Here is a 26897-nt window from a genome sequence, read left to right as displayed (position 1 = left end):
TATCACCTTGTTGAAGTTTGGTTATACTTTCAGCAATTTTGAAGATAACATTGGCTGAAAGCATCAGGATTGGTTGACATCTCACAGCTGACTAAATAAAGCTGTCAGTGGCATGTAATGTTGGAAACATTTTCATGAAAATGTCAACATCAGTGAAAGTTTTTTGGGTACTGACAATAGGAGAATTTATTTTAGGAACACTGGGAAATGGATTCATTGCACTGGTCAACTGCATGAAATGGGTCAAGAATGGGAAGTTCACATCAGTTGACTTTCTCCTTACCAGTTTGGCAATGACCAGAATTGTTCAACTGTGGATCACACTACCAGATTCTTTTATAGTAGGTTTTTTTCCACATCTGTATGCCACTGGAGAACTAGCAAGGGCATTTACTGTTCTTTGGACTCTAAATCATCACCTTGCCACCTGGTTTGCCACTTGCTTAAGCATTTTCTACTTTCTTAAAATAGCCAATTTCTCCAACTCTCTTTTCATCTGGCTGAAGTGGAGAATGAACAGCGTGGTTCTTGTGCTTTTCCTGGGCTCTTTCTTCTTACTGTTTGTCAACCTGTTGATACAGGATAGTTTTATTGAGCATTGGAAGGGTACTTACAGAGTCTACGAAAGAAACATGACTTTGAATGACATAACTGAAACTTTTCAACGGCATAGCCTTGTTATTAGTTTAATCTATGTTATTCCTTTTCTCTTGTCCTTGACTTCTTTGGTTCTTTTATTTTTGTCCTTGGTGAGGCACACCAAGAATTTGCAGTTGAAGTCCCTGAACTCTAAGGACTCCTACACAGAAGCTCATAGAAGAGCCATGACATCAGTGGCAGCCTTCCTCCTTCTCCTCATCATTTACTTTACTGTCTGTCTAACTGCCAATTGGATTTTGTTTGAGATACAGAGGTATCAGGCCATAATGATCATCATGATGTTTTCAATGACCTTTCCTTCAGTCCATTCATTTATCATAATTTTGGGAAACAGGAAGTTAAGACAAAGTGCCCTGAGAATACTTGGGCATCTTAAATTATCTGGAAGGAAAACAAGACCTTAACTTCCACAGATTTTGAATGAATGTTTTGTATTCTATTGGAAAATACTATAATAGAAGACTTTGTAAGTTAATTTCAATTTCAACATTTGTTTCATTGGGACTTTTTATGAGTTACTAAACAGCACTGAGGTTTCCCTTACAATATGCCTTTAACTACTAATTTTTTTTCCAAATTAGTTGACATGTTTGTGTAATAGAAATATCCTTTTGTCTTTCTGATATATAAATTCCTGAGGTAATGAGAATATTTAAGAAATAGAAGCATTGCAAGCTTTGTTAATGGTATAGTAATAAACAATGAGACATGTGCATAATATTGTAGTCATTTCTTGAGCTAGTCATAATCTCAGTATAAAAACAGTAACATTGTGATCAAACATTAAGTGTAAGTTGCATTTACTAATGCTTTATATTAGTAAAAAAGTACACACACTTTTACTGATATTACTAATTTTTGGAAAGAATATGCAGGAGCAGTAGTTTTTACATAATGTATCATGATTATATAGTCATAAAATAACTTTTGGCAGCAGCATGGCATTATGTGGTTGACATAAGTAATTTATCCAACGTCCTTAACTGTACTACCAACTGTACTATATTATTCAATGTAATTGAATATTTTTGTCGATGTGTGTCAGAACATATATGTGAAATTGTTTATATAATCATTATTCTTTATAGTTAAAATTGAAATGTCATAGAAATGAGCATCAGCAATAAAAATGAAATCAGTTATGCTCTATCAATACAATGGAATATTTAAATTGTATAATAAAAATAAACAGATCTATAGAGTTTATTTTTGTAGACTATTTAGATGTTTGTGTACATGTAGTGCTATATTAACTTAATTATAAAATAAATAGTTAGTAGCAATAGCTGAAAATGCAAATGAACAGGCTGAGGTATTTTGTTTGCAAATTATCCTGTGAAAGCATTAAAGAAATTGCTATCATTGTTATAATCCATATAATAACAATATGGGTCACACGTACTTATTCAGAGGAAAAGGCAAGTGAAGTGTGGTGCTGTTAATTCTGGGATATGTTTTGGATAGAAGCCAAAAAAAGAAAAAAGGTAGGAAGGAAATTATCAGAAATAAGTAACTTGATGAAGTAATAGACAAAAGTGGTCTTTTGTGAGACTGAAAAAGATGTAAGAAAGGAGGAGGTGGTAGTGTTCTATGACAATGCACTATGCCTATTAGAAAACGTATAAAGTCAATCTATCAGTAGAGTTCTCTCATTTTAGCTGCAGTCACTACATCATCCTCAATCATCCTCATCATCGTTATCACCATCATCCCTTTTTCATCACTTATGTATTATTTGATGATTTATATTTTAAATTTTTACAATAATAATTTGCATAATTTATATATTACATTTTAAAAAAAATTAACTGAGATTCTGTGTCTTTTGTGAGTTTTCTGTTTTCTTTTTAACTGAGACATACAAGAGCAGGATATTTATTTCAGGCATATAACAATTTGATACTTTTTTTTATTGTGCAGAGAACCCCAAAATGAATCTAGTTAACATCTCTCACCATATAATTATATTTTCTTATCCAATGAGAATTTTAAGATTTACTCCCAGAAACATTCAAATACTCAATACATTATTGTTCCCATGCTATACACATTACAAACAATGATTGAAAATTTATAAATGAAAATTTGTATTTTTTTTATAATCCTTTTCATCCATTCAGTCACCCAACAAACCCCTACCTTTGGCAATGATTGCCTTGTTTCTGTGAACTCAGGCTTTATTATGTTTTGTTTTCAGATTTCATATATGAATAAAAATATGTTTTTTTGTCTTTCTTTGACTTACTTCACACTGAATGCCATCAAAGTTCTTTTTTTTTGTTTTTGTTTGTTTGTTTGCTTATTTGTATATTTATTTTTAAATTTTTATTAGTGAAACACCATGAGGTACAGTTGTAGACTTACAAATTTTTGTGCTTGGGTTTCAATTATACAATGATCAAGTACCCATTCCTCCACCAGTGCCCATTTTCTACCACCACGGATCCCAGGATCCCTCCCACCCCCCCATCCCCCCATTCCACCCTGCCTCTGTGGCAGGGCATTCCCTTTTGTTCTCTAGATTCTGTATTTTTAATCCTGTTGATAATGGTTTTGCTTTCTTAAAACTGTGGATAATTTACCTAGTATAAAACAAAAGTAAGGCAAGGTGACTCTACTTAGAAATCAAACATTCTTTAGTTTTAAATGTATGACATCAACTAGTTACTTAGCATTAATCCCCAGAGTTCTAGGCAGTGTGATAGAAATTTCCCTTAGAGTAAAGGTCTTCCTTCTGGTGGCAGCAACAGGAGAATCCATCTCAGATAACTAGGAATGATTCACGGATTGGGTCAGTGGCATTGATGGGTCAAGAATGGGAACATCTCCAAGAGTGGCTGAGTTTAGTACCAGGAGTTTTGCTCCATGACTTGGAGTCCAGCCAAACATGCTAGGGGAAAAGGGAGCTCAGATAGAGAAAGGAACACCAAATAAAGGGTGCTAGGAGGATCCTCCCAGGATGGGAGAAGCATGCTGAAAGTAGGCTATAGACCAAACATGATTGCCACTCAATGCCTCTTTTGCAAACCACAACACCCAAAAGGAGAGAAAGAACAAAGGGGAATGCCCTGCCACAGAGGTAGGGTGGGATGGGGGAAAGGGGGGTGGGAGGGATACTGGGACCCGTGGTGGTGGAAAATGGGCACTGGTGGAGAGATGGGTGTTTGATCATTGTACAATTGAAACCCAAGCACAAAAATTTGTAAATCTTCAACTGTACCTCATGGTGTTTCACTAACAAAAATTAAAAAAAAAATGTAAATGCTGGAGAATGGGCACTGGTGGAGGGATGGGTACTGGATCATTGAATAGCAGAAACCCAAGCACAAAAATTTGTAGGTCTACAACTGTACCTCATGATGTTTCACTAATAAAAATTTTAAAAAATAATAAATCTCGGATTATCTTAAAAGAAAAGAATGGGAACATCTCATCAGCAAATCTCTGTGTGTCTCAGAAACTCCAACACAGAGAACCATAAAGGAACCATGCTTTTGATGACAACTTTATTCCTCTTTAGCAATTATTTCATCTCCAATTCCAGGTTAGATTCTTTTTATAATACCAACTGTGATGTTGGACATAAGATGTTCATATGCCTTTCCTCAGTCTACTCTTTTGTTATAGGTTTTCAATAGAGCAGACTAGGTAGGTTACCTCGAGATTACTGTGGCACCTTAAATTCTATGGAAGAAGCACAATCCTTAACATCTTTTATAAATATTTTTGCAATGAGGGGTACCCAGTAAAAGACCTTGTAGGCCATATCCTTTTCAACATTTCTTTCACTGGATTCTTATAGGTGTTATTAAACAGCATACACTATGATTTTAGCATTGATTTTCAAGTGATCTGACATAATGTTCACTTAATGGGAATATCTCTGCTCAATAATGCTTGCTCTTACAATAGTACTGGATACAAGAAGAAGAATGATAATAAAACTGTCAATAGGATATGAAATGTAACACTATGTGCAGTAACATATAAATTTATACTGTGTATTGATAAAAATGATTTAGAATCATAATATATCAGTATATGACTAAGATGAGAAAGTTTAATTTAGATGGATTATTTTCAGATGATTTTAGATTGGTGAACTTCAGCAGCACTGTAGAATAATTTGTGTGTAAACCAACAAATATATGGTAGTTTGCTACAGCTTCATTATAAAACTTTAAAACATTTATCATTATTACTAATTTATTTTTGTTTTGGTGCCACAGATAGCAGTGCTAGTGCCTTATTCCTACCTCTGTGCTCAGGAATCATTCCTGGCAGAGCTCAGAGGACCACAGGGATACAGGGATTGAACCCAGGTTAGCAGTGTGCAAGGCAAACCCCCTTCCCACTACACTATTTATCCAGCCCTGAAAGCATTATTTTTTTGACTCAATGTATTTTTTTTATCATAAACAGGTTATACAGTCATTGTTATCAACATACATTATTTATGATAATGACATTTTATATAATATATTTTTGAAAAATTTTTGTTAAATTTTAATATAAGCATATGTACCGATATCTGCTAGGTTTCCCTTGGGAAAAAAATCAATAGAATACAAGCAGGTATAGGTTATAATGTCATATATAAATTTATGATAATTAATGACTTCATGAATTTATGGAGTTGAGAAATCAGAAGATATATTGCATAGGGAGAGTCATGAAATCACTGACAAATTTTCAGTCTGAGTTTACAAGCATGAGAAATAGGATGAAATGCTGTATGTTGAATCACTTCTTAAGTCTGAAGTCTGGTGAACAATGTGAAACTTGAAATTAGTCTGGTAGAGAAGGAAGAGTAAATTCTGTTCCTCAGTTTTTTGCTTTTTTTGGACCCTCAATGGACTGGTTGAGAATGTAAGATGCAATGAGGAGAGCATTTTCTTTACTCAGTTTACTGATTGGAAGTTTAATCTTAACCAGGAACACCATGACAGATATACCCAGTAAAACATTTATACCAGTATCTGATCACCTTTGGACCCAGTCAAAATTATATGTAACACTAGCCATTACAAATACTATGCAGCTGTAAGAAAGAACAAAATCATACAGTTTTCAACAATATGGATATCATGCTGAGTGAAATCAATCGGAAGAAAAAGTATCGATACAGATTGATCTCTCTTATATGTGGGACTTAAAGATATGCAGTGAGGTAGTAAGCCAATGGGAGAACTGATCCACACAATTGAGTTGTTGTTGGTGGTGGGAGAGGGGGTTGTTGAAAGGGAGAGGCATTGATGTCTTAGGAAAGGGAGATGGGTACATTGGTGATGCGTGTGGTGTTAGAATTATGTGTATGAGAAACCATCATTAATAATATTGCAAGCCACAGAATTTCAATCAATAAAAATTTATTAAAAATTAATTACCACAACTCTACTCCCAGAGAATTTGGCAGTGTATACATTTCCTAATAGTACAGTTGATTTACAAATGAAGTAAAAAATTAATATTCTACAGAACGTAATATAACATGTGTACATACAAAGCAAGATAACCTCGTCCCCAGAAGAGGAAGTAAGATCTTGATTTTATGAAATTAAAAATTATGAGACAGAGTCAAGTCATTCAGAATGAAAGCTACAGATGCAGAATGAGCTCTTCTTTTTTTTTTTTTTTGCTTTTTGGGTCACACCCGGCGATGCTCAGGGGTTACTCCTGGCTCATGCACTCAGGAATCACTCCTGGCGGTGCTCGGGTGACCATATGGGATGCTGGGAATCGAACCTGTGTCGGCCATGTTGGCTGCGTGCAAGGCAATCGCCCTACCCACTGTGCTATCGCTCCAGCCCCAGCTCTTCTTTTTTTTTTTAAAAAAAATTTTAAATTTATTTATTTATTTATTTATTTTTTATTAGTGAAACACCATGAGGTACAGTTGTAGACTTACAAATTTTTATGCTTGGGTTTCAGTTATACAATGATCAAGTACTCATCCCTCCACCAGTGTCCATCTTCCACCACCACGGAACTCAGTATCCCTCCCACCCCCTCATCCCCTCCATCCCACCCTGCCTCTGTGGCAGGGCATTCCCTTTTGTTCTCAGAATGAGCTCTTCTTATGTGGGACTTAAAGACACACAGTATGGGAGCAGAAAATGGTCCAAGGAAACAAAACTAGAGAGTTGGTCCACAGAACTGAGGTTGGAGGTGGGAGCAGGGATTGATCGGGAGAGATCTCTAGGACCTTGGTGCAGGGAAGTGTGTATTCTCTGGTGGTAGGTTTGCTGTTGGAATGATGTGTGTTAAATTATTATAAACCATAGCACCTCAATAAAGTTTAAAAAGCCAGCTATGAGATAAACTATAAACACATGAAGGGCCAGAAAGATAATACAGAATGTAATGTGCTTGCCTTGCATGCAGCTGACCCCAATATGATCACCAACACTATATCTGGTACCCTGAATACTACAGGAGTAATGCTTGAGCAGAAACCCTGGAGTAATCCCAGAGCACTTCCAGGTGTAACCCAAAAGTAAAAAGAAATGATCAATACTTGAATAAATTCATATATTTTTATATCATCAGATAAGGAAATAAGAGGGAGAAAAACCAATGCATTTATTTCATATACGTGTATTTAAAAACCATTTTCAATAAAATTGGAAGTGCATAAAATTCAAAGAGAGGCAGAAGCTACCTTTTTATTAAGAAGTCAAAATGAATTAAACAAAAAATAAATGTGAATATTCCTAATTAGTGACATGTAGACTCTAGTACAGAAACTACATGTTCTTTTGAAATAAAGAAATAGTTCTAAGACATTGAATACTTAGTTTGAAGAGTCAAAACAAATATTAAATTGACCAGAGAGAAATTTTATTAAAGTCCTAGTATGAGAGAGATATCTGGTAACTATTATTAAAAGGCTAAGAAATGGAATGAGAGAAATTGTGGATTTAAATCTAGAGAAACTTCTGGGGGATATTTTTTATTTTGTAAAGTATGGGACTTTAACTTTTATTAATGAGGCCTGTGGTGCATTTATGAGTATGTGTGTGTATTCATAAAATTTAAGAAAAAAGTACACTTAAATATATGTTGTCCTTACGCAACTTTTAGAAACTCTTTACTCCCAAATAGACCTTGATACTTAGACAGAAACAACTTGGGTTCTTTCTATTTAAATCTGACATTAAAAACAAAAGTTCATAGTGAAGATGATAAATCTTTATTTAATACTTCAAATACTCATTTTATGGTAAGCTTATTGGATTTCATTTTTTTGATTATTTAAATTTAATTTTTTTGTTTGGAGGCCTTACTGAGTGGAGTTTGTGGACCACACTTGTTAATACATGTTCAGAGAATCCTGCAGTGCTGGGAATTGAACCTGGGCCTCCTGCATGCAAAGTGTACACTCAGTCCACTCTCTCTGGTGCTGTATTGGATTTAAAATTTTACTAAATGACAATGTTAGTGAATAAAAATGATGGAGAGGTCACAGAGGAAAATTGCAAAACAATGAAAGAAAATATGTCCTGATTTGCATGCTCGCAAATGAGTGTTTGGCATTTACATCATCATCAGTTACAAAATAGGGCATCTGACATAGTAAAGACATAAAATGGATGAACAGAGATAATTTGAGATGTTTGGGACGGCAGCATTTATCAAATAGCTCATTGAAAGACAATATTTAAGCTTTTATATTATCACACCTTGGTTGTTTTCATCTTAACACTGATGTCAGAATTAAAATGAGGATTTTATGCACATTCAGGTACCATGTGCTCATAGAATTAAGATCTGAGTATTAAAGGGTCACAACGAGAAATTTTAGTGATTTTAGGTTTGACTTTCCCCCTAGGAATGATAACCTTTCTGACAACTGTTTTTTCCATCCTTTTATTGACAGAATTTATTCTAGGAAATTTTGCCAATGGCTTCATTGTGCTGGTGAACTGTATTGACTGGGTCAAGAGACGAAAGGTTGCCTTCGTAGATCAAATACTCACAGTTTTGGCCATCTCCAGAATGGGTTTGCTCTGGGTAATAGAAATGAATTGGATTGTAACCATGTTTAATGCAGCTTCATATAGTTTAGAAGTATTTATTGTCGGTAATATTGTCTGGATAGTGAGCAACCATTTTAGCATCTGGCTTGTTATTAGTCTCAGCGTATTCTATTTGCTCAAGATCGTCAGCTTTTCTAGTGTTCTGTTTTTTTATTTTAAAAAAAGAGTTAACAGAGTTATCTTTATATTGCTGCTGGGGAGCTTGCCTTCTTTGGCTTTTCATCTTGTAAAGGCAAGCACAGATGAAAGTGTGTGGAAGAATGAATGCAGTGGAAATGTAACTTGGAAGACCAAATGGAATGACATTGTGCGACAGTCCAACATGACTGTCTTCATAATATCAAACTTTATACCTTTCACTATGTCTCTGATATCTTTTCTGCTGTTAATCTTTTCCCTATGGAAACATTTCAAGAAGATGAAAATGAATGGCAAAGAACCTCAAGATCTCAGCACCAAGGTCCACATCAGAGCCATGCAGACTATGACCTCCTTTCTCTTGCTCTACACCAGTTACTTTGTGACTGTAATCATCTCAATCTGGAATTCAGAAATGTTGAAAAACGAATCATTCTTTCATGTTTGCCAGATTCTATTAGCCCTGTATCCTTCAAGTCATTCATTTTTTCTGATTTTGGGAAATAAGAAACTAAAAGAAGTCTTTCTGTCACTTCTGTGGCAGTAGAGGATCCAGCCAAGAGGAAAGAAATAAGTGGGGACACATGTCATGAAAAAATGAACTCATGAGTCTATAACTTTTTACTCAGGTTGCTTTATGTATAACTGGATCATTTCCAAAGATTTGGACATAAAAGTCTTGACCTAAGCATGTCACATATCCTATGTATAAATGGATTTTAGGAAAAGAATAGAGAAAAATTGCTAGCTCATCTTTTTCAGAAAAGCAACCAAATGTTACAAAATATTGTAAGAAATTCTTTATAATTATCATGCCCTGGGCATTTCACCTACGTACTTTATTATCTTCCAAATTATATAGTTTATGTTTATGAATATCTAAGAATCATTAATGTATCTCAGAAATTATTACTATGTTCTGTTCTAATTTGTTCCTTTCAAGTGTTTGAGTGTTCTGTCTTTAGAATGGGAAAGGGAATGTGGAGGTATGTTTGAGATGAACGTTATTCTATCAGAATAGTCTTGCTCAGAAACAGGGATCATCTAGAACTGTTTTTAAGAAAATATGTGTGCAGTGAAATTCATGACTGACATTCTAGAAATTCTGCACATATGGATAACAGGAAGTATTAAAGAACGTTAAATTATACAAAATGTGTGAAGCTTAGGAAAAGAGGCAGTTCTTTAATAAACTGCAGAAGGAAGAAAAGTTTTTAGTGTTTTCAGTTTCCCAGTGGGAAAGTTAGGAAAGAAACTTTCCCTTCAGTTTATTACCAAGAATATTATTTTTTAGAAGTTATATAAAGCTGGGCTGGAGCGATAGCACAGCGGTAGGGCATTTGCCTTGTACACAGCCAACATGGCCAACCCGAGTTCGATTCCTCCGCCCCTCTCGGAGAGCCCGGCAAGCTACCGAGAGTATCTCGCCCGCACAGCAGAGCCTGGCAAGCTCCCCGTGATGTATTCGATATGCCAAACACAGTAACAACAAAGTCTCCAATGGAGACGTTACTGGGCCCGCTCGAGAAGTTATATCAGATGTCAAATTATTTAATTTTCCCCTAACCTGGTCCCTGTGAATTACCGGTCAAGTCTCAATTTCCTATGCAAATTTCCTTTCCACTGTACTAAAAAAGATTCGATTATTTCTTGTCTTATAAAAGTTTGCATAGGGAAATATAAAAATCATAACACATAATCCAATGTCTATTCTGCATATACTAAAATATATTAAAATGCCATCAGTGATATTTTTATAAACAAAGGGAAAAGTTTTAAGATCTGTTATTTTTCAATCATGTGAAAAATCATGATAAAATAATTTGTCTATTCTCACTACTGCTGGGAATGTTGACTGGCCCAATATTTATTTTTTATTTTTAAATTTTGGGCGGCCACACCTTGTGGTGGTCAGGACTTGCTCCAGACTCTTGAACTCAGGGCTCAGGGCTCCCTTCTGGTGGGGCTCAGGGAACATATGTGGTGCTGGGGATTGAACCTGGTTTGGCCGCATGCAAAGCAATCACCCTATCTGCTGTACTCTTTATTTGGCCTAATCTTTTTGGAAAACAATGCGAACACGTTCTCAAAAAAGTAGAAATTGACCTTCCAGATGACCCAGCAATTCCACTTCTTGGCGTATACAACAAAGGACCAAAAACTAAAAAAACAAAAAACAAAAAACAAAAAAAGACATTTATACTCCTATATTCATTGCAACATTATTCACAATAGCCAAAATCTGGAAAAAATCCAAGTATTTAAAAACAGATGACTTGGTAAAATATGGTACAAGTGTTGTACGCAGGATGATATAGGGGGCCCTGGTAATATATGTTGGGGAAAACATGTCTGAAACAAGCCCTCCCCCCCCCCCCCAAGGCATCGGAGGCTTTTGTGACAAAAAGACCCGTCTCAGAAACTTGGAAAACCATTGAAATGCAGAATTCCAGACCCAAGTACTGATGCATCCCTGAGAGGAGAGACACCTGGAATGCTTGGAACAAAGGCTACAACAGGAACTCAAGAATGAATTAGCAGAAGTTCAATGCTTTTCCCCAGGGAAAAATCACATCAATTCTTCCTTGTACAAAGAACTTGGGACAAAGGGGGTTATTGAAAACATCCATACTTAACCTTCCCCCAAACACTGTTTGGGTCTCTCTAAGCTCTGGAGAAGCCCATATTCTTGTAATTTTATCTACCCCTCTCCTTCTCTCCCTAATTTCTCCAATAAACTTATTATATTTTTCTCTTTGTGTCTTTCTGAAATTCTTCCCTATGAGGGACAGGTGACAAAACCAAAGGGCCTGGATAAGATTGAGACTGACTTTCCTTTCCTGCAAAGAGCAATTCCTCCCTCCAGTCTGAGTCCACGACAACCCAGGAAATCAGGTAACAGGGGTCATCTCTCATCCGTGCAGAGCAAGTGGGCTTCTGGCGCAGCTTGATGGCTACCTTGTGGGATTGGCAAGGGATGAGTGTCTCTGCCTTGTCACTGTAGACTTTCATCACTGTAAATTTCCCAGGAGCTCCACCGGGTGACAGAGGTTGACAGAGGGACAGCCCTAGATTTCCTTCTGGAGGCTGCTGCCTCTCTCTTCCCCACTTCACGGTAAGCCACTCTGGGACCTTCCATTGTAATAAGAAGTACATTTAATATGATTGCTTATGTGAATTACCAGGAAAAGAGAGGAGAAAGCAGTATGCCCCTAGATGGAATGCTATCCCTGGGCAGATCTCCTAGAAGGAATCTTGAGTGCTGGAGGTGGAATGCTGCCCTTAAATTAATCTAGAAGAAAATCCCCTGGAGGAAGCATTTTAGGGGTGTTCATGTTTATGTTAATGTCAACCACACCATGTGCAATTGCTGTCTCTCAACTCTTTATGCTTTTTATATCATAATCCTGATTGATTTGAATAAAGTCACCACTGGTTACTGGTCTGTGGACCCATTCCTTCATCCATCAGCCTGGGGATGGCGTATGGTCCCAACGCACCAGGGGATCCTGGTCACCACGAAACTGTGAACAAACACTGTAGTTCATGCCTTCGTGTCTGGGCTGGTTTGGGTTCCAGACTATGTCTTTCCGCATATACATTACAGGGTACTACTTGTCTTTTTTGCCTGTAACCCTTTATTGCTACACAAAGATGCTATGCAAATTCTTGCGTGAGAAGTCTGAGAGCGAATTTATATTTCAGTCAGAGCTATATATCCCTGAACTGAAGGGTAGGATAGAAAAAAGGAAAAAATACTTAAAGAAAATACACAGATCTGAAACATGCTTTATAATAATATTTCTATAGGACACATGTATGGACCACCTGTAGCACTGTAGCCCAGTCCACTGTCCTCCCGTTGTTCATCAATTTGCTCAAGCAGGCCCAGTAATGTCTCCATTGTGAAACTTGTTGTTACTGTGTTTGGCGTATCAAATACATCACGGGGAGCTTTCCAGGCTTTACCCTGCAAGTGAGTTACTCCGGGTAGCTTACCGGGCTCTCTTAGAGGGGCGGAGGAATCAAACCCAAGTCGTGCAAAGCAAACGCCCTACCACTGTGCTATAGCTCCCGCTCAGAAAACTGCCATGACAAGACTGAATAATCCACAGGACATAGGTCACCTCCTCAGAAGTGAACAACATAAACCAGATAAAATCCAAGCTAGAGTTTGATTTTGTTATCTATTCATCTAAAGATTCACTGCAAAAATGAGTAGAAACAACTTTAACTATAGAAAATTAACCTAAGTGATTCTGTAGTGAGGTCTAGAATCTGTGATGGCAAGCACATTTTTTTAAGTGTTCAAGAGATATTGACTATTGCAAACCATTATGCTCAAAAGTAGAGAGAGAGAGAGTATGGGGAATAATGGAGACAGTGGGAGGGTGGGAAAGGGGGGTATACTGGGGATATTGGTGGTGGGGAATGTGCACTGATGGAAGGATGGGTGTTTGATCATTCTGTGATTGTAACTCAAACATGAAAACTTGTAATTATATCTCACGGTGATTCAGTAAAATAAAAAAAATGAAAAAAAAGAGATATTGACAAAATTCCTAAGTGTTAAAGTACAACAGAATTCAATACCTCTAAAAAGATACTGTCATAGAGCTGAGTGTCATATATTATGTATACTGTATTATTATTATACAGAACATATATTGTCATCTGTTATATCTATATTTGCAGATATATTCCCTATTCTATAGTTCATTTTTTAATAATGAGTTAAAAAGTTTTCACAGGAGAAAAGAGAGATTTTAACTTAAATGCTTTCCCTGACAACAATACAATATTTACTACAGGTTACTGATTCTATCTGTGAGATGTATGTATGTGTTTATTTGTATGTTTATGAGCTTTTGAAAGATAAAGTCACAGGTAAGTTTCACTTATCAAAAGCAAGTTTTAGGGAGTGCTGGCCTTGATGGGATTTCTAAGAAGATCTTGCATAATCTTTTATTTCAACACTGTGATTTACAAAGTTCTTACTCTTACTACAGTTGCTTTGGGCATTCAATGTTCCAACACTAATCCTACCGCTAGAGTGACCTTCCTTTCACAATTGTCCCCATTTCCCCAATCACTCCCCAAGTGTGCCCTCTTAGCATGCCCTTCTGTCTTCTCTCTTCTCCTCCCCTTACTTCTTTCCTCTTAGCTCTCCTCTCTCCTCTCTCCTCCCCTTCTCTTTCCTCCCCTCCTCTCTCCTGCCTCCCACTTTCCTCTCCTCTCTTCCCCTCCCCTTCCCTCTTTTCTTTTCTTCCTTCATACCAGGCAATGCTCAAGGCTTACTCCTGGCTCTGCACTCAGAGATTACTCTTGAAGGTCTCAGGGGACCATACTGGGGTGCCAGGGGTCGAACTTGGGTTTGCAAGGCAAGCCCTCTACCCACTGTGCTATTGTTCTGGCCCCAAGATTTCCTTTTTCTTGCTAGTTGCCTGTTTCTTCCTGTTTATAAATATCTCAGACTTTGTTCTTATGGGTTATAAACAAACCTGTTCTCATGATCTGCCCATGAGAATCCTGTATCCTTCAAGCTACTTGTTTATCCCGATTTGGACAACCAAGAAGCTGAAACCGGCCCTTCTACCATTTTTTTGTGATTCTGAAAAAACCCAAAGTAAATGGGGTAGCTTGTGTCTCCCAGCTAAAACTATCTCAGAGAGTCTAGATTATTTTCAACATTAGGCAATAAATTTTTATAACACAAGTCAGAACTCCTCAAGTCTATTGAGGCATGCATATTTCAATGCATTTTCTGTATTCTTTTGCAAATAAAGAAGTTTTAACCTGAGTTTAAAAATACTTTAGATTGAGGGGCTGGAGTGATAGCACAGCAGGTAGGGCATTTGCCTTGCATGCGGCCAACCCGAGTACAATTCCCAACAACCCTTATGGTCCCCAGAGAACCACCAGGAGTAATTCCTGAGTGCAGAGCCAGGAATAACCCTTGGGCAATGCCGGGTGTGACCCAAAAAGCAAAAACAAAACGAAACAAAACAAAACAAAAAAACCCCCTTTAGATTCAGCAATCTATCTCAGGAAATCATGGCCATTTTCCATTACAGTTATCCACACAAAACAATAAAACAGCATTATCGTTAGCCACACACAGGTTGCAAGAGGTTCTGGGTTTTGTAGTTTAAACCTCCAATTTACCATTGTTGGGATGGTAATAATCAATTCTTACATGCTGAGGTTATTTGCTTCAGATTGCCTTTTCTTTGTCCATATGTCCTCAGGAAAGTCATTTCTTGCCAATTTGTTATAGGAGAACACTTTCTGCAGTGTAATCTGATTTAAAATCGTTTTGTTTACCCTTAAAAATTTCTTGGGCATTTTAACTGCCAGTCTTCTTGTTACCCAAACATCCCTTAGACATATCAGATACGTTTCAACTAACCCTATCATTACCATTAAGAAATGTTCACTTACTGGGGGCTGGGTTACAGTAGAATATGAGAGCACTTGCCTTGAACAGAGCTGACCCAGGTCCTATCCCTAGCACCACATGTGTTCCCCTAAGCTGGCCAGGAGAGATCGCTGGGTGCAAAGCCAGGAGTAAGCCCTGAGTACTGCTGAATATAGCCCAATACCTCTCCCTCCAACAAAACAAAACAAGCAAATTGTTCATTTACCCATATTAAAACTTAAGGTATATTATTGTGACCTTTATGTATGTATTAAAATAGTATCTATATTATTTATATAGCAATTGTCAGAATATTTGTGAAAAACTACAATATAGAAAGTAGGTTAACATGGTATTGTAGCAATTTTTATTCTAAGAGAATTTATATCAGATGAACAAGTGAAGTACCACATATACACTAACTTGTAGTATATGGAATAACATATCTGGGGAATGAAAATTTATCAAAGATGGGCAAAATATTGGCTCTAGATTATAGAAACCAAAAGTTTCAATGAAGAAGAGAAATGAAGGAGACAATCAAGAAAAAGAGGTCTGGAAGTAACATAAGGGCACGGGACAGGAATCTTGGGCTTATCTGTTGTTCAGAGGCAAGGTACCCGTGTGTGTGTGTGTGTGTGTGTGTGTGTGTGTGTGTGTGTGTGTGTGTAAACCAATAGAACCAACAGAACTAAAAGCATGGGACCCAAACTGCAAGTTAGATTTTAAAAATATCTCTTTAAAAAAAATTCTGTCAAGGAGTTATGTTGGGTGGTAGAAGGGAGCCTGAGGTTCATTAGTTGAGGAATGGGGTCATGGAGATGGGACTGGAAGTGGGAACAGTGTGAGCCCAAAAACTGTACTGAAAAATAACTTTGTAAATCATCATCTACAGTAAAAAAGAAAATGTATAATCATGTTTAACAACTCAATTTTTGTGTCTACATTGATTCTTAGTATTATAAACTGTACCACATTTTCAAAACTAGAAAAATCATTTACATATTGATGATTTGTTTTAGTCATGTGTTTCCTCAGTAGAATATCCACACTCTATGGGTGATAATGTATGTCTTGTTTTATTCTGACCCTCCCCACCAGGATACTCAAAGTTCTCCCTAGAATAGTTGGGAAAAATATATATGATAACAGCAACATTAACTTTTATGTATGCAGAGAACTCCAGACCAAAATATTTGGAGAAATGGTATAAGACCTTCTCCCAAAAGACATTCCTTATTTTTCACATTCTGGAGAAGCCTGTGGTCTATCTTAAACCAATATTTCTTTCTTTCTATCCTCTTGCACTTTTATAAATAAATTTATTTAAATAAAAACTATTTTATTTCAAAAAATAGAAAAATGCATTCAAATGACACAAGTTAATTGATGAGTAAATTATATTGCAGCTAAGAAGACCCAATAAAAATGAAAACCAACAGATTTCACCAAAGTCCTTTATCTGCATGACTTTAGATACTGCATTAGAGGGGTGAAAAAAGATGCTGCCGTTATGGGCTCCAATATACGTGGTAAGTCACACACAATATGAATTTAATAATTCTACTTAATGGTATTGATGTGTCTAAGAAATCTTCTCAATGCAGCTACCCAAGGAACTAGACAGCCCAGATATCCATCATTAGATACATATCTTCCAAAATTGCCTTGAAGTCATCACCATTCCAGATTGAAGATAGCAGGCCCACAAAAATTTATTTTATATTGCTTGCTACTGCTAAATGGCTAATGGAATGATGAAAAAATAGTTCAGTAGAAGAACATTTCTGAAAATTTTTGTATCTTACCAAGGGGACATTAAGTCCTTGTCTGAGGGCTTACCAAGCAGTTGTTGTGAGTTAGGCCTTCTGGGTTAATGTTTTTCTTTGTTGAGATTGGTTGGCTTCTATGGTACATTCCCATCCAATCTGGTGTGCACTGGGATGTCAGTTTTGTAGAGTTTGGTGATGTCACTCCAGAAAATTCAGAATATTTAATTGTTCAGTCCAGCTGGAGGTATGCGTGCAGCTTTGGGGCTTGGGTGCAGCTGCTGAGGCTTCGTCGAGTGGGAGCTAGCCTGCTCCCTTCTCGAAATTGCCCTGGAGGTCTCATTGTGGAAAGGGTATTTGAGAAATTTTTGCAGCTAGTTGATCTATTTCAGTATTTATTTACGAGTCTCTGGAGCAAGACCAGTAAATGAGCTTACATGGCAGAGGCGGTGGTATATGGGTGTGACTGCTGAGGTTTCCAGAAGTACAAGGAAGTGGGGGGAGGTTTCCCATTTCAACGCCAAGAAGGCCTGGAGCTTTCAGCCCCAAATCACCATATTCCTGAAATTATGGGCAGATTAGGTTCTCTGTGGAGCTCAGTCCTAAGCCTGTGGAGTCCAGTCAGAGACAAGGCAGAGGCTTTGCTGCTGGGGCTTCTCTAACATTTCTTTAACTTTATTTAAACACCGTGGTTTACAAAATTGTTCATAATACAGTTGCTTCAGGCATTCAGTGTTCCAACACCAACCCAATGTGACCTTCTCTCCACCATTGTCTCTGGTTTGTCACCCATCCCCAAGCTTGCCCCCTTAGCAGACACAAAATAATTTATTTTTTATTGCTTATTACAACTAAGTGGTTAATGAAATTATAAAAAAAATACTCGGTAAAAAAATTGTCAACATTATTATCACTCACAATGAGATTATCAGAGTTATTGTCTGAGGTTTAAATGAGCTGTTTGTTGCTATTGAGCCTTGTGTTTGTTTTTGTCTAATAGGCTTAGTTGGCTTCTCTGTTACTTTGCCATCAGATCTATTGTCCTCTTTCTGGACTGTTAGTATTATGGAATTTGCAGTTGTTGAGTGGCTGCTTATGTGAACTTCAGAGTCTGTAGAATTGTAATGATTCTCATCTTGCTCCCTCTTTAGTGGGTCCCCGGAATTTTTAGCCCAAAGAGCTGTGTACTCATGAGTTTCAGAAGCTTGCCTCACATCTCTTCCGAGATTAGCTATGAAGCTGAGAAGCTGGATCATTTACATGGCAGAGGCTGTGGGTTGTGGGTGGCTTGAGGGATTTCAGCAGTGGGGGGTGGAGGGAGGCTACCTATCCCCATATCAAGAAGGCCCCAGTGTTTCCAGCATCAAAGTTGATGTATCTGGAAGTTTCACTGGCTTGGAAGTTTCACTGGTTAAGTGTCTCTACAGAGATTAGTGGTGAAGCAGTGAAGTTTGGGGCCTTGCCATGGAGGCAGCTTCCATACTGGAAGGTTGCTGCGACTTTGTCTGGGTAGGGAGTTGACCTAGTTTTTTTCCTGAGGGTACTCCTAAGACTGGTGTACCTCATTGGTGTACCTAAGATTGGTGTACCTCATAATCTCATTGTGAGTGATAAGATTGGTGCCTTGGCTTGCATCACTTCTGAGATTAGTTGTGAAGCTGTCGAAGTTTGTGATGGCTTAGAAACATTTCACTGTAATTATCAACTAGTCTTTGTACAACAAATGAAGTTCCTTATAAGGTTTGGTGTAACAAGTCTATGCCATTTTGATAATTTGTTCATGCTCTTTTTAGTACTGGATTCTTTCTATATCCATAGATTCTAAATAAATAAAGGTCACACTAGAAATTTCTATCTTCATAAAATTATTGTTGATTTCCATTGTAGCATTTGTAATTCCTAATGTATATTCACAGTATATTTTGCTTGTAATTTTTTTCAAAACAGTTTTTATTTTGGGCCACACCTGGCAATGCACAGGGGTTACTCCTGGCTCTGTGTTCAGGAATTACCCCTGGCCGTGCTCAGGGGACCCTATGGGATGCTGGGAATCGAACCAGGGTCGGCCGCGTGCAAGGCAAATGCCCTACCCGCTGTGCTATTGCTCCAGCCCCTCAAAACACATTTTATCGAGACACTGGTATGTATGGTATGTATAGATAGTATGTGGATATAGGTACATGTCTTGCCTGCAGCCAACCCCGGTTCAGTCCTCAACTCCATGGTCCCTGAGTATCATTGGGTTCAGCTCTGTAAGCCCCTAAGCACTGTTGATTGTGGCCCTGAGACACTCAAGCCCCACTGGGGTGTGTTGGGTAATCTTTTGTACCATGAATTATACTCTTCTTAGTCTGAAACTTAAAATTATGATATAAACTAATAATACTTTAATTATATGATATTAAGTTGAAATATTCTTATTATAGGTACAGAAATAAGAGGGAAATAAGGAATTTGTTTTGTATATATATGCTGAAATAATTGCAATGTAAAAATAAAATTATAAAACTTAAAGATACAAGCTTACTTTATTATCTATGAATCTGGCAAATTACCTCCACTACCTCCACTATCCAGCTGCCGACATGCTCCAGGATGCTTTCTGGGCACTCAAGCTGAGACTCATGCACGAGTGAAGCCCCAGAGAACCAGGGAAGTGGAACTCTGTGACCTTGGACTCCAGGCTCAACGAACCTGGGAACAGAGATCCTCTGCATGCTCTCAGCAGCTGGGCATACCTCCATTACCTTCACTACCTCCACTACTCAGCTGCTGACATGCTCCAGGACGCTTTCCGGACTGCGCAACAGCAAAGCGGCCATGCGACTCATCATAAAACACTTAATACAAGATTACCGCATCATATTTGATGGGGTTCAAATATGGTTTGAACCATGGGGACACCTGCAAGGACAATTAGAGGCTGCCCTAAGAGCCTCTATCCCTCTCGGAGAGCCTGGCAAGCTACTGAGAGTGTTCTGCCCACATGGCAGAGCCTGGTAAGCTATCCGTGGTATATTCAATATGCCAAAACCAGTAAATACAAAGGGTCTCATTCCCCAGACCCTGAAAGAGCCACCAATACAGCAGCATTAAGAAGGATGAAGAAGGAGAGGCTGATAAAATCTCAGGGCCGACCAAGGCTGCCAAAACGAAGGACAAAAATGACTGTCTGTATTTTCAATGGATGTACGTTGGCATCAGATGCATTCATCGAGGACCTGATGGTGAAATATCATTGGTATGACGTGATGAGAAGGCAACAATCACATCACACTGTTTTCGACACTGGGGAAGAATTGTTCCTCGGAACATGCGACAAAAGGTGTGTCGGTGGTGTCGGTGTCCTTGTCAACACGAACTTGACCATAAACATTGATTCATTTGAATGCCTAACAACTCGAATCAGATGATTACACTTGAATAGATGTGGCTCAATGCCGGCAGTTTCTATCTTCCTTGTCTACTCACCAACATCCAATTATGATGAAGGAGAAATTGAGAAGTTCTACATGGAGCTGGAGAAGTTCTATAAAGAAGACCACACCTTCTACAAGATCATTGTCAGCACAGGAGGAAGAGAGCAACTTGGAACGCCTTCAAGAGTGTCAAAGAAATAGCGAAGAGGATGAAGAATCTCCTGCTCCAGGCACATCTCTTCCATTCCATTGTTCTTCCTGCATTAACACATGCCTCAGAGACCTGGGCCCTACAAAAACAGGATGAGAACACTATTCAGGTCTCCCAAAGAGAAATCGAAAGAACTATGCTTGAAGTATCATGCTTCGCTCAAATGAGAGAAAGAATCTGGAGTTCTGACCTCCGTCGACGGTCAAGAATCAGGGACACTATCTCGTTTGCCAAGGTGTCGAAAATCAGATGGGCTGGACACATAATGAGATTTGGAGACGACTGCTGAATTAGAGCCATTACCAACTGGAATCCACCGGACATCAAAAGATCACTTGGCTGCCCACCTATGAGATGGTCAGACTTCTTTGTCAAGACCCTGAATGATCGGTTTGAGGCTGTTCGTGTTCCTAGAATGAGAACACGTCATTGGGCTACACTAGCATGTGACAGGGATGAATGGAGATGTTACTGGCGCCCACTTGAGCAAATTGATTCTGGATGTCAAGTGATTAATCTGGCAATTATTAAGAAGTCAAAATGAGTTAAAAATGAAATAAAAGAAACATACATATGTAGAGCTATCTAGAGCCTAATGTGGGAACCATTTGTCCTTTGGAAATTTCCAGGAATATTCATAAAATATTTCAATACTTTAGAGAACTAATACTTAGATTCTAAATTGACTGATGAGTAAAATGTTCTAATATATATGTATATACACACATATGATAACTATTAATAAAGAACTGAAAGCTCAAATGAGAGAAAAATATAGATTTAAAGCTAGATAACCTCTTTAAGAATATTTTTATATCTTATAGGTTTTGGTACAATAATTCATTTTAAGTCAAATGGATGTGTGCGCTTAAAGATTTTATGTTTGTTTAGAAACATACTGTCTTCCCGTCGTTCATCGATTTGCTTGAGTGGGCCCAGTAACGTTTCCATTGTGAGATTTTGTTGTTACTGTGTTTGGCATATCCAATACGTCACGGGTAGCTTGCCAGGCTTTGCCGTGAGGGTGCGATACTCTTGGTAGCTTGCTGGGCTCTCCAAGAGGGGTGGAGAAATCGAACTGAGGTCTGCCATGTTGGCTGCCTGCAAGGCAAACGCCCTACCTGCTGTGGCTGGCTGTACCCAGGGCTTAGTTCTGGCTCAGTACTCAAGGTTCACTTTTCACAGGCTCGGGGGACCATGTATGGTGCCAGGGATCAAACCAGGTTGTCTGTGCCAGGCAAGCACCTTATCTGCTGGACCATCTTTCTGGCCCTTCAGAAGTAAAATTATACTTAAATGTGCATAAATGGAGTTGGAGGCTATTGTATGCTGAGCAGTGAGTCAAAGGCAGCACAAATCCTGAATGATCTTTTTATATGTATAATATAGAAAAATCACAGTAAAGTAATACAAATGGCTGATGATAACATATGTTGAGAATGTGATTCTAGAACTGTGTTGGCTAAAACAGAAGAGTGTGTGTGTGTGTGTGTGTGTGTGTGTGTGTGTGTGTGGTGAGGGTTGGCAGAATGAATTGGTGGGACAAATGTGGACTTAAAGACAGTTAAGAGAAACACTGACACTCCATGATAAATTTGGTGTAGCAACATTATACGCCAGGACCATTATCACTATAAATTGGTAAGTAAAGTAAAGTAAAGGCCCTCCTGTTGATCATCGATTTGGTCGAGCAGGCCCAGTAACGTCTCCATTGGAGACTTTATTGTTACTGTGTTTGGCATATCGAATATGTCACGGGGAGCTTGCCAGGCTCTGTTGTGCGGGCGAGATACTCTTGGTAGCTTGCCGGGCTCTCCGAGAGGGCTGGAGGAATCAAACCTGGCTCAACCAGGCCGGCTGCATGCAAGGCAAATGTCCTACCGCTGTGCTATCGCTATCTAAAGAAAACTTTAACAGAGTTTGTTTTTAGTACGCAGTCTAAAGTGTCTATTAATTCCCAAGAAACCCTTCATAGTTTGACAGTAAATTTTTGGATTCTTTCTGCTAAATCTGATATTAAAAGCAAAAATTCATAGTGATGCTGAATAAACTGCATCTACCAAGTCAATAAGTTCACAAGCAATCTACCTGGCATTTAAATTATACTAAATAACATATAGTGTGGATGAGCACAAATGATGGAAAGGTTACATAGGAAAAATGCAAAACAAAGAAAGAAAATTTGTTTTCATTTGCATGCTAGCAAATGAGAATTTAGCATTTACATCATTAGCAGTTATAAAATATCACAGCATACAGCACGGATACAAAGTCTATACAAATAGACTTGAGATGTTGGGAGAATAACAGTGTTTTTCTATTGGCAGACAATGTGAGCTTCATTAGCATACCTGGCTGTTTTATTTTTTCTTGATATTGGTTACAGAATTTTTAAAGAAAGACTTGATTTTATACACTTTCAGAACTAAGGTGCACATAGAATGAGAACAGTATTATAGAAGTGTTGTTTACTATTAAACTAAAACCAACTAGTAGTTTTGGCGATATTAAAGTTGGTTTTTCCCATTAGATATGATAACTTTACAGATAATTGTTCTTTCCATCCTATTAACAGCAGAATTTGTTCTGGGAAATTTTGTCAATTGCTCTATTGTGCTGGTGAACTGCATGGACTGGATCAAGAGACAGAAGATCTCCTTCGTGGATCAAATACTCATGGCTCTGGCCATCTCGAGATTGGCTTTGCTTTGGGTAATAGGGTTCAACTGGATTACAGCTATGTTTTTTGAAGACTCATATAGTTCAGAAGTATATGTCATTTTTAATATCATATGGACAGTCAGCAACCATTCTAGCATCTGGCTTGCTACAAGCCTTAGCATATTCTTTTTGCTCAAGATCGCCAATTTTTCGAGCCCTTTATTTCATTATTTAAAGAGAAGCATTAAAAAAGTCCTTGTCATAATGGTGTTGGGATCTCTGGTAATTCTGGCTTTTAATATTGCAGCAGCAAGCAGATCTGACCGCGTGTGGACCCCTATATCTACAGGAAACACAACTTGGGACATAGAATGGAAGGAGATAATGTGCCTTCCTATTATGATCGCTTTCACAACAGCAAACCTCATCCCCTTTACTGTGTCCCTGATATCTTTCTTGCTGTTACTCTTTTCCCTGGACAAACATCTTAAAAGGATGCAAAAGAACGGCAAGGGATCCCGAGATCCCAGCACCACGGTCCACATCAGAGCCATACAAACGATTATCTCCTTTCTCTTGCTTCGTGTTTGTTACTTTGGGGCCATAATCACCTCAATTTGGGGTATAAAGAGGCAACGTAATAGTGAAGTCCACCAGGTTTGTGAAATTATTTTAGCACTGTATCCATCCAGCCATTCATTGATTTTGATTTGGGGAAATAAGAAGCTCAAACAAGCCTTTGAGTCATTTTTCTGGCAGCTGAGGATCCAATGGAGAGAAGGGAATTAAGTGGGAGAGGGGCGTATGTCTTTGTGTAAATAGACCTGTAACTCTAATATTTTATACACTTAGTGCTTTTTTTAATCTGTATTAAATTCAACTGTATATTTTCAATGGAGTCATTTTCAAAGATTTAAAAGATTAGGTTATAAAAGTGTTTTATATATATATGCAAGATTGTTATAAATGATGTCTTTGTTTTCGATAAATATAAGAAAATAATAAGATTAACATATTTTGAGCAACATTTTCAGGTCAGCAATATACATACAAAATTTAGTGTGACGCTCCTTATAGTTATGAAATAATTCTTGACTATTTTACATACATAGTCTATTATATTTTCCAACTAAATAATACATTTCTATAAGCATATTTAAGCAATATATCATTCAGGACACTAATATTGTTTTCTGTTTTAAGTAGTGTTACAATATGAAATAATGTTTAGTTTTCATTGGCTAATATTTTGGTCTTTTGGATCATAGTGAAGACAAATTTTACATCTATATATTTAAGGTGGATATATTTCATTGTGGATTGTACTTAATAATTAATAGGGTACAGATATATCTTGTTAAAAATCTTATGCACATTAAAATTCAGGACTACAATAGTCACAGTCACAGTCACGGTCCTCCTGTTGTTCATCGATTTGCTCGAGCAGGCCCAGCAATGCCTCCATTGTGAGACTTTGTTGTTACTATGTTTGGCATATTGAATACATCACGGGTAGCATGGGTAGCTTTCCAGGCTTTGCCGTGCGGGTGAGATACTCTTGATAGCTTGCCGGGCTCTCCGAGAGGGGCGGAGGAATCGAACTTGGGTTGGCCATGTTGGCTGCGTGCAAGGCAAATGCCCTATCCGCTGTTCTATCACTCCATCCCAGGACTACAATATTTACAAAAATTTTGTGTACATGCGCAACAAACTATTGAACAACATTAAATTATACACATAGCAAAAATTTTTTTTAAAAGTAAAAGTTGAATTTCTATAGTAAAGCAGAGAGAACAGTGATCATAACCTGATTTTAATACTATTGTATGTTTCTTGGCCTAGGAAAGTCATTTCCTCCAGGTTTTCACTAGGAACACATTTTCTTGAAGTTACAAGTGATAACTGATTAATTTGTTTTTCCACTAAACTGCTGCTGGGTCTCTGAAGTACCAGTTGTGGCCTTCACCTTATTATGTAATTTTCCCTTTTCCCTTGAGTAAAATAAGTTCTAACTGTAGCCTTCACCTTATTTCATACTTTCCCTTTTTACCTTGACTAAAATAAGATCCAATTCTTTCTGTCATAAAAGTTTATATAAGTGAGGGGCTGGAGTGATAGCACATCAGGTAGGGCATTTGCCTCGCATGAGGCCAACCTGGCTTTAATTCCTAGCATTCCATATGGTCCCCTGAGCACTGCCAGGAGTAATTTCATAAAAGCAATGGATCATAACTTAAAAAACATTTATAAAAATTATAGCAGATAATGCAGATAATTCAGTGACTGTTCTATGTATATTAAAATGTTACTGATATTTTTATACTAACTACAAGGGACATATTTAAGATTTGTTCTTGATCAGATGTGGAAATTCATGAAAATATTATTTGACATATAATTGAAATGTCAAATATAAAAACATACAAACTTACACAATAATTTTAGCATATATTTCTTAGTACTATGAAATTTAATGTTATCTAAATCTTAAGACAAATAATTTTTACATTCCATTTTTTTGCTTTTGATTTTTATGTCTCTTCTGGTATACTATCATTACTAAAATGCATGTTGCTATGTGTGTTTCTACTGATGACTGTCTTAACATCAACCCAATGAATATTTGATCAAAATTATTTTTCTGATGTCCAAAGAAACGGTGTTTTAGCTGGAAAAGCAGTGAAAATAACTCCCAATCTAAAATCTTTGGTTGACTATATACTATGGTTCTGTTTCTTTTCCATTCAAATGTCAATAAACTCACAGACTAAGTTTCTATTACTGCGTTAGACAGAGTAGATAAAAAACCACAGAGACTTCTGACTTAAACACATTTTAAATTAAATTATAGTCACTGTTCTCCAGTTGTTCATCGAATTGCTCTAGCTGGCCCAGTAATGTCTCCATTGTGACACTTGTTACTGTGTTTGGCATATCGAATATATCACGGGTAGCTTGCCAAGCTTTGCCTTGCGGGTGAGATACTCTTGGTAGCTTGCCAGGCTCTCCGAGAGGGGTGGAGGAATCAAACTCATGTCAGCTGTAGGCCACATGCAAGGAAAACGCCCTACCTGCTGTGCTATTTTTAGATATTGATGTGCAAAAGAAGTCTTCTTATGGATATCCAAGTTAGGAGATTGATAAAAAATCTGCCTTCTTCAGAAACAAGTGACTTCTCAATGACTTGGAATTGTCACAGACAATCTGGAGAACAAGAATAGAAAGAAACAAAGGGAGCTTTAGTGAGGGTTTATAAGTGATGCAGACAGAATATCCCATGTGACATTTGCTAGATTTTCATCTCAATAACAGAACTATCAGTAAAGGAGGATATGGAAAACAGCCTTTCCATAGTCCTGAATGAAGAGAAGAACTTAACCTATAGAATTTGGGGTTGTAGTCTATTAGGTAACATTTCACTGAAACTTTCAATAAATTATTATATAAGAAAACTTTTTTTTTCCATTTAGAAGCAATGTGTAGCTTGCTCATGTCACCCTGATAATTTATACACATCCTTACAAGCAAACTTGAGTTTTTTAATTTTAATTTTTTTTATTTTTTAAAAAATTGTTATTAAAA

The 26897-nt window shown here is 37.5% G+C and overlaps 2 protein-coding genes across 2 annotated transcripts; both read left to right on the top strand.

The window, feature by feature from the left end:
• Positions 1-140: 140 nt before the first annotated feature.
• LOC130024420 (taste receptor type 2 member 42-like) lies at positions 141-1064 on the top strand. Its single transcript, XM_056115163.1, has one exon. The coding sequence runs from the start codon at positions 141-143 to the stop codon at positions 1062-1064; it is 924 nt and encodes a 307-aa protein (XP_055971138.1).
• Positions 1065-8493: 7429 nt separating this feature from the next.
• On the top strand, positions 8494-9384 carry LOC130024411 (taste receptor type 2 member 30-like). The gene has a single exon (XM_056115150.1). It carries the CDS (start codon positions 8494-8496, stop codon positions 9382-9384), a length of 891 nt encoding a protein of 296 aa, XP_055971125.1.
• Positions 9385-26897: the final 17513 nt, after the last annotated feature.

This window comes from Sorex fumeus, unplaced genomic scaffold (assembly GCF_029834395.1).
Source record: "Sorex fumeus unplaced genomic scaffold, SorFum_2.1 ptg000003l, whole genome shotgun sequence".
NCBI lineage: Eukaryota > Metazoa > Chordata > Mammalia > Eulipotyphla > Soricidae > Sorex > Sorex fumeus.
The sequence above is the reverse complement of the archived record's forward strand: the minus strand, read 5'-3'. Positions and strand labels throughout refer to the sequence as shown.